Genomic DNA, 20,058 nt, shown 5'->3' on the forward strand with positions numbered 1-20,058 from the left:
CTTTTCTTCAAATTTTATAATAAATCCATCCAGCATAATGCAGTTAAGCTAAACAAAGGGCCTCCTAGCACAATTAAACCCCATAGGATTCTTTTAATAGAACGAGCATAAGGCCATGGGGGCGGCATGTATGGGGATCTTGCCCCCATGAACCCTTGTGGGATTTAATTCAATGACCTTAACGAGGCGTTTGGTTTATAATATTAAAAGGGAAAAGGGAGCATGTTTTAGTTTAAATTTTAATAAAATGTGTTATGTTATTCCAATGATAATGGAGCTTTTGCCCTTGAACATGTATTTTTCTTTAAAATTTCTCATTAGCACCTAATACCACATATCCAAGTGGCAATGAATGAGAATGAATTTTATAAAGAAAAAAAAACTAAAGTAGGAAAAAGAGAATAATAAAACTTGTCTAGTTTTTCAAGCTAAATTACACTAAATTTTCATTACTATTTTTATTATTTAATACTAACAACCAAACGGGCCGTAAGAGATATCAAATCAAATCTTACTACTACCCAAGATAGAGTATGGTAAATCATGTTGCTTCGATCAATGTTCGGTTGCATTCATGTTAAATAGCAGCCCTTAGGTTGCATATCACATCATTTAACCTGCCTGTATTCGAGCAAATGTACAAACGCATACTTCAAGGGGGAGCGAAATTACGGGGATGGGATGTTACAGGATGGTAGATCACAATTTGTTTTGTCTATGCTAATTAATGCAAACACTTGATACAATAATCTGTTTTCAGGAATACTAGGATCAATGAACTCACAACAGGTATTCGAGCAGCAGTAAGCGCTGATAATAATGGATATTGCTAGTGAGCAGAGATGCATCGAATTGATAGCTTCAGTATTAATCCTTTACAGTTGTCTTCAGTATTCTGACATCATGAATAGGTCTGCAATTACAATAAATGATGAACAATCAGAAACAATATGGATCGTTATCAATCAGAATTGCCTATTCAAGTTCTAGAATCTGATAACTGATTATTTATTTTTACATTTGTGAAGAATTAAAAGAAGGAAAAAGACAGTAAGCTAGGCCCCTTCTCATTTAGTCAAGCTCTAATAAGCATGGACTGAAGCAATAATGGGGATTTAAATAACCAACATAAAAAGGACATATTGCCCATTCCACGAGCTACGAGAGAAGAGAACCAATATTGTTATTCAGTGGAAAAATGAATTGTTCTATGCAAAACGACTAACGAGGACGACTATTCTTAGTTGCACCCTAACAAAGGCAAATAGGTCGTTTCCCTGCTCACTTTACAGTATATTCATGCTTTTGAAATTCCTAAAGGATAGCCTCCCTATTCTAAAGGGGAAAAAGCCTTTCCCCTGCTTGCTTAAAACCTCTTGAATTTACAATTCATGCATACATGACAGTCCTAATGATGGCTGGTGATGAAGACCAACTTTTTCTCCCGATCCCAAACTTCTGCTGTCTTAATTGTGATCATTAGATATTGTCAATCATTGAGTCCAACTTTTTTCACTTCTTGCCTTAGATCCATAGACTACGTTTCAGAAGAAAACAAAAACATCTTCCAGAATTCTGACATCAACCTTGATCCATTCTGCTCCCAAAGAGTTTCTCTTGTTCAAGAGCCTTGCCTTCCATTACTGCCCTTTTGAGCCAGCCATGGTCTCTTCACACTTCCAGAAAGTCTTGGGAAGATGCCTCTTTCTTCCATTTTATTTCAGTAGGTATTGCTGGAGTTGGCAAAAATCCTAAAGGGCAGTGAGTCAGAGTCTTTGTTATGCATATTCCTTGTGTGAACTATAACTTTACCGAGATCCACCAAAGTTGCAATGAAAGAAGCTGTCAAATAGTTCGGTTAGAGGATGAGTAAATCCAGAAAGCGACTCAAAAGTGGTGGCTGTTAATGACATACAAGAGCATTTGGGACTTATGAACTGGTATTCTAGCATCCAGATAGAATGCAGAAAACTCCTGGGTCAACTTGATTAGGTTCAAGTGGTCAACATCATAAGATCATGGTCCATGTGTAAAGAAGCTGATCATTTAGCAATGAAAGCAAGCTAAAGTCTACTTCAAGGAAAAAGCAGGCTTGATGGGGCTCATTGTTTTTTTGTTAATTCAAATGGTGGTAGTCAATCAGATGATTAAAAATAACTTTTTACTTGCTAGTAACCCAAGTGATAAATGTCGCGGTCATGTTACCCTCTCAGTAACTCTATTTCAAGGACTTTAGCCAAGTTGATCGAGTTCATTTTTGCACCTCAAGAAAAGTAAGAAAAGAAAAGAGTGCAGCAATACAGCAAAAAACCAATATCAAGACTCAAGATCTAATATATGTGGGGAACCTAAGATAAGAAGTACAAAACAAAAATGAGCCAACAAACCTATCCGTGTTGTCAGTCTGGACACTACCAAGCCTCTTGATTATCTCCATTCCCTTGCAAACCCTTCCGAAAATTGTGTGCTTTCCTATAAGAGTGATTACAGAACATCCCGATCAAACAATACCCATAAATTTGGGATAAATAGTAACAGATGGAGATTTTGCAAAGTTGTCGAAAGAGTTCCTCATGAAGATTACAATGAAAATAAATATATAACTATTCGGAAGGAATTTAACAGGTGGTAGAAGTGTGATGGCAAAGGATCTCAGCACTATACCCGGTATACATTGCAGTAAGACAGACATATAATAGACCTCTCCCACACAAATTAACATTCCAATCACCCAAATGTATGAAAGGACAAGCTCAAAGTACTGTGATAGAAAACAGTCATCAAACTCAAAAATCTCAATTTAGATACAACGAGACTTGGGCACAGACGCAAAGTAGACAAAAACAATAAAGAACCTCTATGAAGAGAGTTATGATTACCATCAAGAGAAGGAGTAGGCGCTAGAGTGATAAAAAATTGGCTTCCATTTGTATTAGGACCAGCATTTGCCATGGATAAAATGCCAGCGCCAGTATGCTTCAGCTTATAATCTATCTCGTCTTCGAAGTGTTTACTGAAGTACATCACAAAAGAAATCAAAGCCTGAAATTTGATGGCACCAGCTTTACGAAGAGCTGATAGCAGTAATACAGCACGTTTTGTTTATTCTTTTCCCACTCCTTCACCCTTTGTCTAGAGTATGTACTATTAAAAGTCATGTAAACACCATTTCTGTCCAACCAATTATAAGAGATCCAAGGAAGTAACCCATATTCAGAAAATAAAATTCTTTCATGGTTTTTAAAGGTTTCCAACAGCTTCAAGAATAGGATAGGGTATCAAATTGATAATTCCATCTCATTAATAATTCTACAACAATAATACCAAAGACAAAATCCCAACAATATAAAGTGGCTACGTGAACCAAAACAAATCAACTAAGGGATCATTACTTAAATGATTATAATTTATTCGTGCTAACAAGTACATTCAACCCCCAATCTCCACCGTAGGTAGTACCCATTTAATGTAGGCCTGTCAAACAGATCAGGTTGAGTCGGATTTGAGTACAGGTCCTATATAAACGGGTTGGAAATCCCTTGGCCCAAACCCAACCTGTTTAGTTAATTGGGTCAAAAATCACAATCCTAACCCAGGTCAATCTGATTTCGACCCACTTAACCCAGTTATAGTTTTTTATTTTCATTTTAAGGTTTTCAACATCGATTATATCCAATTTTTTAGGCTTTAATTTTTAAATTTTTTTTTAGTTGTTTATTTTGTATTTGCTATGAGATTAAGAAAATATTAAACGAATCAAGTTTAGGTTATAATTATTGATTTAACTCGGAATTAAGTCGTTTAATTAAATGGGTTATACAGGTTTGTTTCAGGTTTAAAATTTTGACCGGAACCTAACCCATTTAATAAACGGATCAGGTCGATTCGACCCGTTTAATTAATTGGGTCAAAGGTCTCAACTTAAACCCACTTATTTCGAGTTAGTTTCGAGTCGGATAGCAGGTCGGGTCAACTTTTGATAGGCCTAACTTAATGGCATTGGGTAATGTAATCTATCTCTAATAAAGGAAATTACCCATAGATGGATTCACCACCTCTACCAGTTCCAGTAGGATCACCTCCTTGCACAATAAAGTCCTGCTCAAATTCAAATCAATCAAAATACACCCCACAATTCAGTGATTCGCATTAAAAACTAACAACAAACACCCAAAATATAAAATGGGTAATGTAATTACTTTGATAATGCGATGAAATTTGACATTGTCGTAATAACCACGACGAGAAAGTTCCAGAAAGTTGCGGCATGTTCTCGGAGCATGCTTGTAATACAACTATACAAAATCAAAATATCCGTAATTAAATAAAAGAAATTGAAGAAAAGAAAACAAAGAAGAAAAGCAAATAGATAGAAAAAAACCTCAACGGTGAAAGGACCCATGGAGGTATCCATAGTGACCTCCGGTGGTCCTCCGTCGGCGCTTGCCCACATAGTTTAATGGATAGTCCGACTCGAATTGGAAGAAATCCGATTGAGAAATGATATGCAAAGAAGTCAGTAATGGGTTATGGGCGTCCGAGAATGTGGAAGAATATTGTACAGTGATTATTTGCTTGTTATTTGGGGGCTTAGGACTCAAATGCTCAATGTGTTTGGGTTTAGGTTTGAGTTTGATTTTGGGTTAGGGATTGGGTTCGGGTTTAGACACATGGTCAAATTTAAAGCGAAGAGTTGAACTCTATTTTTCTTTTTTCTTTTTGTCCCTCTAAATTGCATTAAAGATAAAATTTAAATATCGAATAAATATTTAAATCTCAATTTTGTGGAGATTCCATTCGAATAGTTTGAGATTTGCACATTTTAAATATATTCGGATATTTAATTTTAATAAGCATTATAATATACTTTTGCTATTTTTTAAAATTATTTTGACTAAATTTGGATGACTGATCCACTGAAATTTCATTTTAACAGTTTAAATATTCAACTTATTCTTAAGGGTCAAACAGGTCAGGTTGGGTCGTTTTCAGGTTCGGGTCATATATAAATGGGTCAATAGACCCTTGACCTGAACCTGACCCATTAAATTAAATGGGTCAAAAATTGAAACCCCGACCTGATCTGTTGCAGGTCGGGTCAACCTGAAAATGACCCATTTAACCTGCTTTTTTTTTTCAGGTCATTGAACCCATATATTTCAGGTCATTTGACCCATTTGACCCATATATTATATTCACATTTCATAATAAAATTAAACATGCTTCAAAATTCTTAAAAGTCTTCAAAAGTTAACAAACATCAAACAAGCAAAATAGCACAACAAAGTATCATAATTAGTTTCTAGTTTCTACAAATCATCATAATCTAAAATATGGTGGCTGAGGAAGATGCTTTTGAGCTGAATTCATGTTGATCGAAACTTTGACATGGACTTGGACTAGGGTAAGATATGTCTTTTTCTTCTTCAACTTTAATCTTCATTACCAACCCACAAAGCTCATCCAATTGTGATTCCATTTTTGCTTCATTAACAAACAAAAATATAAGTTATCAAACAAACCAAAATCAATATTAACTTAAGACATATTATGAAATAGAAAATTACCTCCTTCAAATGTCCAATCCTTTAGACAAACAATAGCTTGGACAATATTTGGCTTCAAAGCACTTCGATAGCAATCAAGTACCCGACCACCAATGCTAAAGGCAGATTCGGAAGCCACGGTAGATATAGGAATGGCAAGAATATCTCTAGCCATTAAAGAAAGTACCGGATAACGAGATATATTTGCCTTCCAATGCGCAATAATATCAAGATTAACTGGACGAGGCACTAGTTGCTCCTCAAAATACATCTCCAAATCAGATTTCATACTCACAGTACTATGCTCATTAGAGAAACTATCAAAGTCCTATAAAACAAACATTTATATTAAAATCTCTAAAAGGTAAAGAAACAAACAAAAACTTATATAATTATGAAAAAAAAATCAGAAACTTACGGTCATAAACTCATCGGTAGCATCTTCAATATTTACAACATGTAAACTTCCATATTTTTGTCTTGGAGAAGTTGCAGATAGTTTAAGAGCATATATGTTATAAATTTCTTGAGTTTTCTCCCTCACCTTAGCCAATTCTTCCTCATAATCAACACCATCTCCATAAACTTTTTTGAAGCTCCATTGAACAAATTGAAGCTTAAACCTAGGATCTAACACAATAGCGACTGCCATAATAATGCTAAAATCACTCCAATATTTTCCAAATTTTTCATACATCTTACAAGCCATTTTCTTCATAAAACCATCTGTACTCTCCATCTCACTTTTTAAAAGCAATCTTACCCTCAACACATTAGGAAAGTATAAGTTAGCAGTAGGATATTTAGTCCCAGAAAAAGCAAAAGTAGCTTCATAAAAAACTTTTAAAAACTTGAAAATTTTTTCAATTTTAGCCCATTCTTCCGCAGTAGGACAATGAATATAGTTTGCATCAACTTTCTGAAAATGAATTAAAGCTTTCTTGTAATACAATGCACTTTCAAGCATTAAATATGTGGAATTCCATCGTGTTATGACATCTTGTTTTAAACCCTTAGAGCTTTGAAGGCCTACATGCTCAATACAACTTAAGAAACGTTGTTTTCTAGCTTGTGATCCCTTACAATATTTCACACTTTCTCTCACCTTAATCACAGCATCATCTATTTCTTTCAATCCATCTTGAACTACTAAGTTCATGATATGTGCACAACACCTCACATGGAAAAATTCTCCTGCACATAACAATTCAAGCTCACCCTTAAGACAATCCGCAAACACATCATTTGAAGCCGCATTATCAAGAGTAATGCTAAAAATCTTTTGCAAAATACCCCAATCTTTCAACAAGGAACACACATGATCACTTAAATGAACTCCCGTATGAGGGGAAGGCATAAAACAAAAATTCAACAACTTCTTTTTCAAGACCCAATTATCATCAACATAATGTGCAGTTAAAGTGATATATCCATCTGAGGTTATTGAACTCCAACAATCAGAAGTAAGGCAAATTCTACTACTAATTGAACCTAACAAAAACTTCAAATTCTCCTTCTCCCTTTCATACATCTTAACAACATCAGACTTAGATGTATTACGTGAAATTGTTTTAGTCGTAGGATTCAAATAACTAAATGATTTCCTAATCCCTTCATATTCAACAAATTGGAAAGGGAGATCATGTCTTACTATTGCAAGAGCTAATAGTTCACGAAAAATAGCAACATCAAATACAGGCAATTTATTTGCTAAACCAGCAATGGAATTCTCCAATATCATTTGACCAACATCACGAAATGTCCTCATTTTACAATTTTTTACATGACGAATTAAATTTCCTGTCCCCATTTTACTATCTGCCCTAAACATTTTTTCACATTTTTTACATTTACAAAACAAATTTCCATCTTCATTAGTTTCATCCACAAATTCAAAGTTTACCCAAACACCAGATGTAAGTTTACGTTGTCGTTTAAAATTCTTGCCAGATATATGAATTGTTTTGTTACCTATGTTTTTAGGATCCTTCTTACTCATTGTGTCACTACTCTTAACCTCCACCAGATCTTCTTCTGAGTCAACATGAACACATTCAGATTCAATGGTATTGGTATCCATTACCTAAGAAGAAATACACAAAATAGTTTAAACTAATTTATAAAAACTAATTGAAGAAATACAAAAAATACCATAAGATGATACACTAAATCACAATGAACATTCTTACTTTGTAAAACGACACTAATCACAAAATTCAGCATATAAATCGAGTAAATTCAACAACCAGTAAAGCAAAATTAAAATTAAAATCCACAAAATTGAACCGAATTCATTCTGTATAACTTATCAATATCAGTATAAGACCAAAATGAATGAAATAACTGAAAATCAAACCAAAAAATTATCAAAATTCACCATAAGAATATAAGATGATACACTAAATCACAATGAACATTCTTACTTTGTAAAACGACACTAATCACAAAATTCAGCATATAATTCGAGTAAATTCAACAACCAGTAAAGCAAAATTAAAATTAAAATCTACACCATCAAACCTAACATAATAAATCAACATTAAAATGGAATCTTTTTTAGAAACAAAAATAATTTCACCCACTTAATGACATTATAAATCAACCCTTATTATCAAACCAAAATCATATTAAAAAACTAAAACTTGCTCATGAACACAGCTTTCACCAAAACAAAACAACCCACAAACCAAAATCAAAAAATGAACAAATTTCACATTTCAAAACAAAACCATGACAAAAATAGAAGAATAATGTAACCTTTACAAGAAGATGATGATAGCAATGAAAGAAAGAACAAGTAAGAACTTAGAAGTAGTTTAGAACTAAGGGTGATGTATAAAAGAAAAAGAAAGAAAGTTGAGAGAGAATCATTTGGAATTTTAGAAGAAAATGATTAAAATAAACTAAAAAAAAAAGTAAAGACCAAAATGAATGAAATAACTTATCAATATCAGTATAAGACCAAAATGAATGAAATAACTGAAAATCAAACCAAAAAATTATCAATATCAGTAAAAATTCGAGAAAGAACTAACCTCGGAATTCGGATACACCGAAATAATGAATAGCTTAGAGGATTGGAGAAATGGAGCGAAGATACTTCGGCAGAGAAGGAATCAGGAATTAGGGAATCCGAATTACAACCCAGTTTACAGGAGAGAGAAGTTAAGTTAAGGAAGAAAGAGGAAGAAGAAGGCGCGGCGCAGTTCGGCAGAGAAGGAGAACTGGAGAAGTTTATGATTATTTTAGGTTTTTAGGGTTTATGAATTATGATACACTTGGGCTTGGGCCGCTTAGGCGCTTATAATATTCCAGTTTCAAACTTTTAAAAAAAATTTCAATGGGTTATTAAATGGGTTAATATGGGTCGACCTGACCTGATTGACCCATTTAATAAATGGGTTAAACAGGTTTTTTTCGGGTTTAAATATTCAACCTGAACCTAACCCATTTAATAAACAGATCAGGTCGGGTTGACCCATTTAATTAATTAGGTCAAAAATCTAAACCCAAACCCGCTAATTTCGGGTCGGTTTCAGATCAGGTTAGCAGGTCGGGTCAGCTTTTGCCAGCCCTAGGTTTAGGTTTGAGTTTGATTTTGGGTTAGGGATTGGGTTCGGGTTTAGACACATGGTCAAATTTAAAGCGAAGAGTTGAACTCTATTTTTCTTTTTTCTTTTTGTCCCTCTAAATTGCATTAAAGATAAAATTTAAATATCGAATAAATATTTAAATCTCAATTTTGTGGAGATTCCATTCGAATAGTTTGAGATTTGCACATTTTAAATATATTCGGATATTTAATTTTAATAAGCATTATAATATACTTTTGCTATTTTTTAAAATTATTTTGACTAAGTTTGGATGACTGATCCACTGAAATTTCATTTTAACAGTTTAAATATTCAACTTATTCTTAAGGGCATATGATTTCGAATGTCTAGTCTAAGCATTTTCGAATATCAAAATTTAAAAATTTGCAATTATACATGTAGCGTGCCAGCTGAGAGGGAGTACAAAACTCCATTCCTTTATATCGTTACATTTATGTCATTAAGTTCTTAAATGAAAGAAAATGAAGCTATTAGAAAAAATAGAGAATAGCACCAACCCGGCAACACCAAATTTTGGAGGAACATTTCACTTATGTTGTTTAGAAGCCTATAGTAAGGCGTCTAGGAAGATCTTGGTTATGGATCTATACAGCATTGGGTGCCAATGGCTACAAAAACGTGTCTGGAGATACTGCATGCTTACTCTATGGGGTTTTAGGATATCTTAAGCTGACATTTAAGATATTGTAAGTAAGCATTATGAACACAATAAGTAGACATTTAATGATGTTGTAAGTAAATATTAAGGATATTATAAGTAGACATTAAGGATACTGTAAGTAGGTATTAATGAATAAGGATATTGTAAGTAGACGTTAAGGATAATGTACGTAGACATTAAGAAGATGTAAATATGCATTAAGAATACGATAAGTAGATATTAAACTTTAATATGTTGGACCTAAAAGTATAATGCTAAAAATTTCGATTGTCACTTGACTCATGTAGCTCTTCCTTTTTCTCATCCCTTTGTCTCATCCAATCCATCTTATACGAAACCATCTCGGACAACTTTAAAACATGCTTTAAATTAAAATTTGTGCGTCTCATTTGATGAAATCATGAATTGAAAAGCTAATAAAGGCCAAAGGGTAACCCTATAACCCTAAAACTCACTCTTCACCCGACACTGCCTCACCCCACAACCCACCTCTCGCCTCGCCAGTCACCGGCATATATCGTCAGTCACCACCTCTGCACCGCTTGAAGCCTGACCTGGAGTTTATCGCTGATTCGCCATTGCTGATTGGCTGATTGCTCGTCACTTGGAGTCTTGCTGCTGCCGACTGCCGTGATTGCCTCCACCACCAGCCACCGTGTTTTGTGAAATCCACCAGACCTCCAGACCAGACCACAACCTTCTCCAGTATTTCTATCGACTCCAATTTCACGTAATTAGGGTTTCTATATTTGAAAATTCAATTTGATTTCTTCAATCGTTAATTTGTTATTACTTATTATTCCTGTATTGATTATTTGAGTAATGCATGATAATATTTATGGATTGATTATAAATATGCTCAATTAAGTGTTTCGATTTTATATGTAATTGAATTTGTGAAGCGTATTTGTGAATGTGTTATGTGTTTGGTAGTGAGTTATGAGTTTATCATTTTAAATGTTTTAAATTTATCTAGCAATGAATTTGTGGAGTGTATTGTGAATCTGTTATGTGTTTGGTAATGAACTACGAGTCTAGCACAATTAAATAATCTTCCCTCATCATCTATTCCTTTTCCTCAAGATGAAGAGAAAGAAAGCGAAACTACTTCAACTTTCAAAATCTCAAACCCAGTAAATGAAGGAAGATTAACTTCCAATGATGTCTGAAACTTCTTCAAGACCTCGGAAAAAGGAGAAGGGTGTCTAATTTTCACCCAAATGATCGAGATTTCCGAACAAAACTCTGCCGAAATTTACTAACCAAAGTGACATTATATTGACGTATTTGTTGGTGTCAATTCAGGTTAATCACTGACTCTAATTATTGTTAAAATCGATCAATTAGCTGTTGTTGGATAGCTTACTATAGTTTAAGGATGTTATTCATCACTAGTAATCTCAGTTAAGAAGTTGGTAACTTGGTTTTGTTTTATTTAGTTGTTTCTGGTGGTTATTTTTTCCAGTAGGGTGAATAGGAAACTTTTGCTTCTGTCTAATCATCCATACTTGATTTTATAAAAATGACAAGTCAAAGCATATGTACTTATTATATGAAGTTGTAGATGATGTTTGTTATCAAGAACTAATCGGAAACAACCTTTTTTATTTTCACTTACAAAGTATGGTTGCGTACATCCATCCAAATCTCACCTAGATAGGAGCCATTTAATGGTGTTGGATAATTTATTTTTGTTTAAAATAATCTTGAAAATTTGAGATGTTTCCCTAGGTAATTTCTAGGATTGAGCTCTTAAAGTTGGGGAAGAAAATATGGTAGACGAAGGTGAACAACCCGCACCATCCACTCTGTTGAAGAAAAGGAAGAAAATGCCCAAGAAACATCGTGATTCTAAAAAATGGAAAGCTGCATCTGAGATAGGTAAAAAGGTCAGAATTAGTCAGAAAATGCAGAAATTATATCGCAAAAGGGCCAGAGATTATAATTCGGATGATGATCAAGATGAAGCTGAAGATGAGCTTGCACCGGAAAGTGATGGAGATGAGATCGAGGTTGATAGAGATGATTTTACTGGAAACAGTGATGATGAGACAGGCCTTGGTAATGAAGAGGATTTAGATGAGGAACGTGAAATTCAAACTAGGATCATAAAGTTTGCAGAAGGTTGTAAAGCTTTTAGGGTAGCATTTCAAAATATCATGAAAAAGCATGTTGATGATGAGTCACTGGTAATTTGTACAAGTTTTTGTTCTTCTTCTTTAAGATAGTTTTTGGGATGTTATTACATTACCGGCATATTCAATGTAAGGGTCTTATTGCAGGGACCGGTATTATCAGCAAATAAAAAGCTTGTTGTAGCAAAGCTTGTGGAAGAGGCCAGTGAACGCAAGGTTAAAGGAGAAGCAAAGAAGGAAAAGCACTTGGTACCCAACTATATAGAATTCAAAAGATTTTTTTTTGGTTTTATCAAGGGAATTGTTTCCTTATGTATTGATGTAAATTTTTACTTACAAATGATTGTTTCGATGCGTTATTAGATTGAGGAGAAGGGGCACGTAAAGCCACCAAATTTCTTAGATTCACATGAAAAATTTCTGATAGGTGTAGCCACAAAAGGAGGTATTATAACTGATCCTTTACTGTCAATAAAAGTTCAGTCTTTGTAAACTATTTCTTTGTTTACATGATATCTGATTACCGATCATATCAATTTGAAATCGATGTGCCCATGATGCTCGTGCAATGATCAATTTTCCAGTTGTCAAGTTGTTCAATGCTGTAAGTGCCATGTCATTACTTTTGTATTTTGTAGCATAATAATCTGCTTAAAATGCTTGGGATCAGATATTATACGCTCATTTTTCTGTTTTATCTCCAGGTTAGTAAAGCCCAAAATGCTCAGAAAGGGTTGAATCCTTCAAGTTTTAAAGACACTAAGGGTATTGCTCTTGTTCTACAATTTATGGTTTTTTCTTAGGAAACCCTGCACTGAGGATGGCCTCACCATTCATAGTTCTAGCTATTTGTTTTCTTGTGTAACAACACTGCTCTGGAGGAAGCTTGGATACAAGTACTCTAGTTGGTTGTGACCTTTCTTGTATCTTGGTCAGTAGAAGAGGGGCCTCTAATGTCTTATTTTACTTTTATATCTTATGTCTTCATTTGGTTGAGGCTAGGAAATTTGTTTGATGACTGTTGAATTATTTGGATCAAATCCTAAATGTTTATTGTTAATCATGGAATTATGATTATTTTGCTATCAAATGGTGAATGAATCTTTTGCAAATATGGTTTATGCAAGAATGAAGATGAGATAGAAATATGAAGAACTTCCAGTGAGTTCCTATGTTTCTCGGTATTTAATTTTGATGGGATAGTGTTCTAGTATTGGTGAACTTTGGTATCTTATCAGGTTTAGGTAAAGGATGAAATACAAAGTATAGTATGAAGGAAAAGGCCTGAAGGTTATTTGCATTAATTTGTGGTGATATCTAGCTTTTATCCTTGGTCATATTGATTTTCTTGTTTTGATGGTGACCCTTCAACTTTATATCCAAATCACCATATCTTCCATTTTGAGACCTGAAATCATATCACATTGAGGAACATCCGGTCAGATTTATGTTGTGGCACTATTTTGAGTTCTCTCTATGTGCAATTGCTATTATGATCTGTTTTATTTCTGGACATGATAGGTTAGTCTTTTTTTTTCAGCTTTGACAAAACGTAGAAAGGAGGCATTCATGACAGAATTGAAGAAGGTTTCTGGTCAATCTGAGACTACCACCAAGGTTTGCCATTTTATTTCACTTTGTGTTGTTGTTTTCTTTTCTGAAATGGAAATTTTCAAATCTACCACTTGGTGAGTGGTTTTATTCTCACCATTTCCATAATCTTATATCTCATTAAATTCTGGATCATACCCACTCCCACTTGCAGAAAAAACTTTGTTGGGTTTCTTTTTCGGTGTTTGATGTGATTCTGACATAGTACTAAGAGTTCTTCCTTTGGATTAGCATTGTGCATCTATGTTTAAAAGGTACCCGACCCCATATATTTGGGCTTAAGGCTTTGGCATTGTTGTTTTTTTACCCTTAAAAGTAATTCAAACAAAATAACTTGTAAACTACTGTCCCTTCGTCAAAACAACCTTCTAGTGATAGACTTTTTCTTAGAAGCATCCAATTTGTTTTTTCTAAATATTGAAAAATTCAAAAAGGTTGTTGCAGAATCATTCTTGCTTGTACACTTAATATTGAATGATTTTTCCAGACAATGGCATTCAAAGATATCTTGATATTTTGAAGCTCTAATATTAAGGGTAATAGGGTGATGAAAATACTGGGAATAAATGAGTGGTTCTTTGTAGATTACTTTGATTTCACAGACTTATTGTTGCAAATGCACGGTAACCATTTGTGCTAAGTTTTCAGAAACTGATCTTACACTTAAAATAAAACTTTGGGTATCCCTCCCCAGAATCCAATGTTCTTTAATTCTGTTTGAGAACATGAGGTATTGTATTTTTTCTCCATACAAGGTTTCTAATGCCATGTAGCTGTTACAAAGCAGACTAAATTGTCCACATCCGAAGATATGAGCTTCTCTGACCTGCCGTTTCTGATTTGTAATTAGGCTTGTATATTTTTGTTAGTATTTCTTGTCTCAAGATCAGCATTCCAAATTTACAGACTCCAAATTTTGTGCAACACAGGCTTTTACTTCTAAAGCTGGAGAAGACGGTAATCAACCTGCATGGGCTCCGTTACGTGACAGTTACATGTTGACAAATTCTAAATTAAAGGACTGGGATAAGATGGCGGTAAGATGTCCGATTTTTATCCTTTTATCTGTATTATTGAAATTTTTTGGTAGGTTTGTAACTAGGACAATTCAAGTGTCATATATTCAGTTTCAAGTCTCAAGTGCACTTGTTCATAACTAACCTGGGATTAGTATACTCATTTGGTGATTCAAATATTGATTGAATGATTAATTCTTGAAATTTAGGAAGAGGAAGTGGAAACAGAAGCGGATATCTGACCTATGCTAAGGGGAATTGAAGCTGGATCCGTGATGGCAAAGTACCGATTTCATCATTGAGCAAAATGCTTTATTGACTTAATATTTTGATCGGGGCAATTGCCATTCTAATGTAATCCTCAACTATTTGCTTTTCCCTTCCTCCTTTGGTTGGTAACGTACTAGACCTATTTATGTATTCATTCTTTAAAACCTATTTCCATCATGGGTAAAATTTTGGTAGGTAACATAAACTTGTATCAAGAGTTATCAAAACTTGTTAACTACTCATAATGATATTAACATCGAATTGTATAGCAGAAGTGATAACATAATAGTGCAAAAGATAAGGGAGATAGGGTTTGGCTCGACTCTTGAATGTACAAGCTTTGAAAATAACAAAAAATATTGGACTTTTGGGTCAATCATGATAAGCTGAAGTGTGTGAATGAGCTTGAGTTTGAAATTCAATAATTAAATTTTATGCTTTTGGCTTAAAATATTTGTAACCCATAAGAATCAAAATTTGTTTTAGTTGTGCAAATATCACTTTTTCAAGTAGGATTATGAATTAGCACCTCCTTAGACCCTATATATTCAAAATGAATAAAGTAGTATATTTCTTCCAAAATAAAAACAAATCACTAACAATATAAACTGAAATAAATTTTAGTGCAAATAATTGCATTTACCACCTCCTTAGACCTTCAAACAAAATTGTACTTGCATTAAATTAAAACAAAATTGAATAATAAATGATCATTTGGCTTTGTCAAGAGATTTTACCATTATAAATCTCATAATTACATATCAACAACCAAATAGCCCACAATGTCATATACTCCTCTTTAGAGGCAATTATACATGCTGCATGCCAGCTGGAGTAACTAATACACACTTTTCCCTTATAGTAGCTGCACTTATGCCAAAATGTATTGAAATGAAAAGAAACGGAGCTATCAGAAAGAAATAGAGGATACTTGAGGAGCATTTCACTTGTGTTGATTAGGAGAAGCCTATAGTAAGACAGTTCAAAAACAGTGATTGTAGAAAACAAAACTAAATGCCTTCACAGCTAACAAAATTACCAAGACATGCAAGTAAATACACATCCTTGAGCTTTACAGCAGCATAGAAAAACAAATATTCTCATCCTAGTTCTAATGATATGATTCGTACTCCAATCATAAAGTCAATCACAACGAAATTGGAACACATTTGTCCAGCCTCATGATTGACTCTCTTCTACTTCATCAAAATCCGATTCTTAGGCCACAAGAGTACTGGCTGTTGTAGACTCGCTGCACGTGAACATTTGAACATACAGTCAGCTATTTGCTAGACAAATATCAATAAAAGATATGGAATAATTTCCTATGCGCATAGCAATGTCAACTTACTATTTCCAGACTGGTGGGAGTTTCTTAGTCAGCTTGTAGTAACGTGCAAGTCTGTGGATCCTGCTCTCCACCAAAATCAATCTAAACTTAGAGTCCTTGTCCTTCCTGTTTCTCTCCAAGTGCTTCCTGATGGCCACTGCCTTCTTAATCAGATGGTAAAGATCCTCTGGGATTTCAGGAGCAAGACCTAAGCAACATAGGCAGACAATTACAGAAAAGGTTTAACAAGCTATTCTACAAAAATTAACTACTCCAAGCATAAATCTACTAATAACATCTCATGTGAAATAGTACCGACGGACCACACTGAGGCCGGAATTTACAAGGTTCTACAGTGTACAAGCACAATGTTAAAAAGTACATAACATGAGCAACACAAAATGATCAAACTGCACACTCAACACCATCAAGACAACTTGCAATTAATAAAGAATAACAAAACTAAAAACATCCGACACCATGAAATTGCACAAAACCAAAGGCAAACAGTGAAAAGATTTTGTTATTACCGGGAAATATTGTGCATCCAACTCATAACTCCTAAGCCACGCCTAGGAAGGATCTGGTTCGCGTTGGGAGCTATGACTTGATGTATTAAATAGTATAGACAAATGTGAAAGTAACAACTAATGCTCAATGTGCCTAAGCTCTGGCCTAACAACGCAAAAAGACTCCAAAACAAACTCAATACTAAGAATAGTCACTCCACACAGCAATAAAAGTAAACAGACCAAAAAATACAACACTCAAGCTACAACACAAATAATATTTCGTATATAAGATCTTCAACAATCTTAAACCTTTGATCCAAGTTACAAACACAATGCAGTATTCATTAAAGTTCACAAATATCGCAAGAAATCAATTACTTGTCACCTAGAACACAAATCTGATTACCACTGAATGAAAAACATCAATCATAACTTTTAACAATTTAACTCTCCTAAGTCACACCTAAACAGGAGCTGGTCAGAACAAAACTCATACATCTGATAACATGAAATTGCACGAAACCAAGGCCCAACAGTAAAAAGCCTTTGATATTACCAAAAAATATTATGCATCTGACTTTTAACTCCTAAGTCACGCCTAAGCAGAGCTGGTTCACATTGGAGTTATGACATGAATTAAATAGCATAGACAAATGTGAACGTAACAACTACTGCCCAATGTGCCAAACTTCTGAACTAAAAGCTCGAAAAGACCCAAATCTAACAATACCAACTTACAGCACAATAGTCACTCCACACACAGCAACATAAGCAAGCAGATAGGTGATAGACTGACATGAATTCGCAAAGATCAATTCTCATGCTACGAAAGCAAATAGTACTCCTTACATATAGGATCTTCGACAAACTTAAACCTTTGATCCAAGCTACACAATGTAGCATTCATCAACTTTACAAATATAGCAACAAATCAATACTCGTCACCTAGAACACGAATCTGATTACCACTGAATGATAAAGATCAAATATAACTTTTAACAATCCAACTCTCCTCAATACAAAATATAAAATAAACATTAACAAAAATTAAAACAGAAGCACAATATAAGTCAATTACCATGAGCCTTAAGAGCACGAAGGATCGTGTTACCAGTAACACTCTTAACTTGAGCAATACCATGAGAATCCCTCAAAATCACACCAATTTGAGAAGGAGTAAGACCCTTCTTAGCAAACTTACATATACTCTCGTCAACCTAATATCAAACAAATACCCATCAAAAAAACATTCAATTCCTCAAATTATCCAAAACAGAATAAAAAATAAAACGATTGATATACTTACTTCTAGAGAAGTAGTCTTAAGCCAAGTAGGTGGAGTCCTTTTGTATGGGAGAGCAGAGGAAGACATACCCTTACTGAGAAATCATAAATCATAAAACAAAAAAATTATATTACGCAACTAATGAGTGTAAGAAAAAATGAATGAGAAAAAGGAAATGAAAATAAAGTAAATACCCGTTACTGTGCAAACGACCCATGGTGAGGACAAAATTGCAATGACAATGCAACTTCTTCTGATGACGATAGCTGGTTAAGGTTCTTGTGGCTTAAGAGACTGAGAAAAAACCCGATATTACTTAATCTAAAATGGCCCATATTAAGTTCATATGATGGGTTTCCTCTATTTATTTCACATTAAGAAACAATATACCTCAATGAGACCTTCTTAAATACGCACCTTAATTAAGAATTGTATATTTTCATAATTTTTATTTGTTGGATTATTTAAGAGTAGGGCATTTGTCTCCTGGAAAGACAGTCTATCCCAAGAATAGAGGTTTTTTCTTTGTAATGCACATATTTTGATACATCATTTTAAGTATAAAAATTGACACTTTGAATATTAAAAACTAATAACCAAATGAAACTATCATACAAGGCTAAAAGTTCGATGTTTGGTTTGGATTCAATACAAATCTAAATCTGACCAAATTTAATACAATTTTGCTTTTTAGTCCAAGTCCAAATCATACTTTTTATAATACAAACTGAACCGAACCAATTTTTGGAACACAATCCAAAATCCTAATTAACCGATTTGATCTTATTGACCATTGTACTTAATTGCACAAAAGTTACTAATTTGCATCAAGTTATTCGGAATGTTTGCCTTGATGTTACAAACATACAGCTAAACACAGGCAGTAGCAAATCATAGATTCCAAAATACATATATCATTTACAAGCACTTTATTCTTGAAAATAAATCCATTAATATTCAATAAATAGTTATATAGAAATAGGCAAGGTATAACATTTCAAATCAGCAGGAAGTACCAGCATTAATTTCCATTCAACTTCAGAAATGAGAATTGTGACAAATGATAGAACCATATTAGTGATCATGATTATATTAATTTACAACAAAATTTAACCATTACAACTATACAGCAATTAAAATTATGAAATGAAAACCACAAGAAAACAAAACATCAATGAAAACATCAAGAGATAGAAAAAAGAATAACTTTTTGATGGAGATGAATCAAACCAAAACACAACCATTCAAGAACCTGAATAAACTACTCCTAATAAATATTACAGGAATTATAGATGATAATAATGAGAACTACATATTAGCCATCAACAAGAAAATGATACCCGGTTAAAATGACTACAAATCAGGTTCACTTGGTCGAGAAATAAAAAAAATCCAAAGGCATGTTGTGCTAGATTTACAACTAAACATCAATAAAAACAACCAACAAAGATATCAAGGACAAACAACAACTACACGAAATCACTACCAGAAAACGAAAAGGCAAGAATCATGATATCATAATACATTAAAAAAACTAGATTTCACACGATTCAGCTGTAACGCATTTCAGAAAACCCAAAACGGGAGTCAACTAAAAAACGAAACAAGTATTATTTAGAGAAAAATAAACCTAAAAATCAGATTCCAGAAAACGATATTCAAAATTAAATGGAAATGACGACATTGATGTAAATTTCACCTTTGGCCTTCCTTAGTGGCGTGATGAAGATGAGATGGTTTGTTGGTGGAGCGCCGAATGGAGATAGAGGGAGAAGATGAAATGAGTGTATGATGGCGCATGCAGATCAGATAGAATTTACAGGGTTTCTAATTTTACATTGGGCCGGGTCCTTGTGCTTTATGTTTAAGAAAAATTGTTGAGAATCATTTCTATTTTTTACGTTTTTTTTTTGTGAATAACTTATATTTTTTATTATTTATGAATAATCTGAACTTTTTAACTTATTTGTTCATAGCATCTTTTTGAAAATGTGACCAGCTACAGCAGGTGATAGAGTCGTTTCTAACCTGTTCTCTTCCTTCTTATTATTGCCATCTTCTTCCTCCTTCTTCCTCTA

General features: G+C 33.8%; 3 protein-coding genes across 4 annotated transcripts; 1 reads left to right on the plus strand and 2 right to left on the minus strand.

Annotated features, from left to right (window-relative positions):
* Positions 1 to 485: 485 nt before the first annotated feature.
* On the minus strand, positions 486 to 4,685 carry LOC130813478 (peptidyl-prolyl cis-trans isomerase CYP18-2). 2 transcript variants are annotated; one of them, XM_057679312.1, is made up of 6 exons: positions 4,382 to 4,685; positions 4,200 to 4,295; positions 4,037 to 4,098; positions 2,880 to 3,013; positions 2,388 to 2,472; positions 486 to 913 (listed from the first exon to the last, which is right to left on the minus strand). In XM_057679312.1, exons 1-6 carry the CDS (start codon positions 4,451 to 4,453, stop codon positions 868 to 870), a joined length of 495 nt encoding a protein of 164 aa, XP_057535295.1. In that variant the 5' UTR covers positions 4,454 to 4,685; the 3' UTR covers positions 486 to 867. The 2 variants fall into 2 exon arrangements, with proteins under 2 accessions (XP_057535295.1, XP_057535296.1); XM_057679313.1 differs by having other exon boundaries at positions 486 to 1,842.
* A 5,475-nt stretch (positions 4,686 to 10,160) lies between these two features.
* On the plus strand, positions 10,161 to 15,240 carry LOC130812770 (uncharacterized). The gene is made up of 9 exons (XM_057678365.1): positions 10,161 to 10,551; positions 11,553 to 12,010; positions 12,104 to 12,205; positions 12,320 to 12,401; positions 12,541 to 12,560; positions 12,661 to 12,721; positions 13,497 to 13,573; positions 14,497 to 14,604; positions 14,793 to 15,240. The coding sequence occupies exons 2-9, from the start codon at positions 11,594 to 11,596 to the stop codon at positions 14,823 to 14,825; spliced, it is 900 nt and encodes a 299-aa protein (XP_057534348.1). The 5' UTR covers positions 10,161 to 10,551; positions 11,553 to 11,593; the 3' UTR covers positions 14,826 to 15,240.
* Positions 15,241 to 15,584: 344 nt separating this feature from the next.
* LOC130812771 (40S ribosomal protein S13-2-like) lies at positions 15,585 to 19,836 on the minus strand. The gene is made up of 6 exons (XM_057678366.1): positions 19,680 to 19,836; positions 18,175 to 18,274; positions 18,002 to 18,074; positions 17,774 to 17,912; positions 16,205 to 16,391; positions 15,585 to 16,105 (listed from the first exon to the last, which is right to left on the minus strand). Exons 2-6 carry the CDS (start codon positions 18,195 to 18,197, stop codon positions 16,072 to 16,074), a joined length of 456 nt encoding a protein of 151 aa, XP_057534349.1. The 5' UTR covers positions 18,198 to 18,274; positions 19,680 to 19,836; the 3' UTR covers positions 15,585 to 16,071.
* Positions 19,837 to 20,058: the final 222 nt, after the last annotated feature.

The sequence above is a fragment of the Amaranthus tricolor genome, chromosome 5 (assembly GCF_026212465.1).
Source record: "Amaranthus tricolor cultivar Red isolate AtriRed21 chromosome 5, ASM2621246v1, whole genome shotgun sequence".
Taxonomy (NCBI): Eukaryota; Viridiplantae; Streptophyta; class Magnoliopsida; order Caryophyllales; family Amaranthaceae; genus Amaranthus; species Amaranthus tricolor.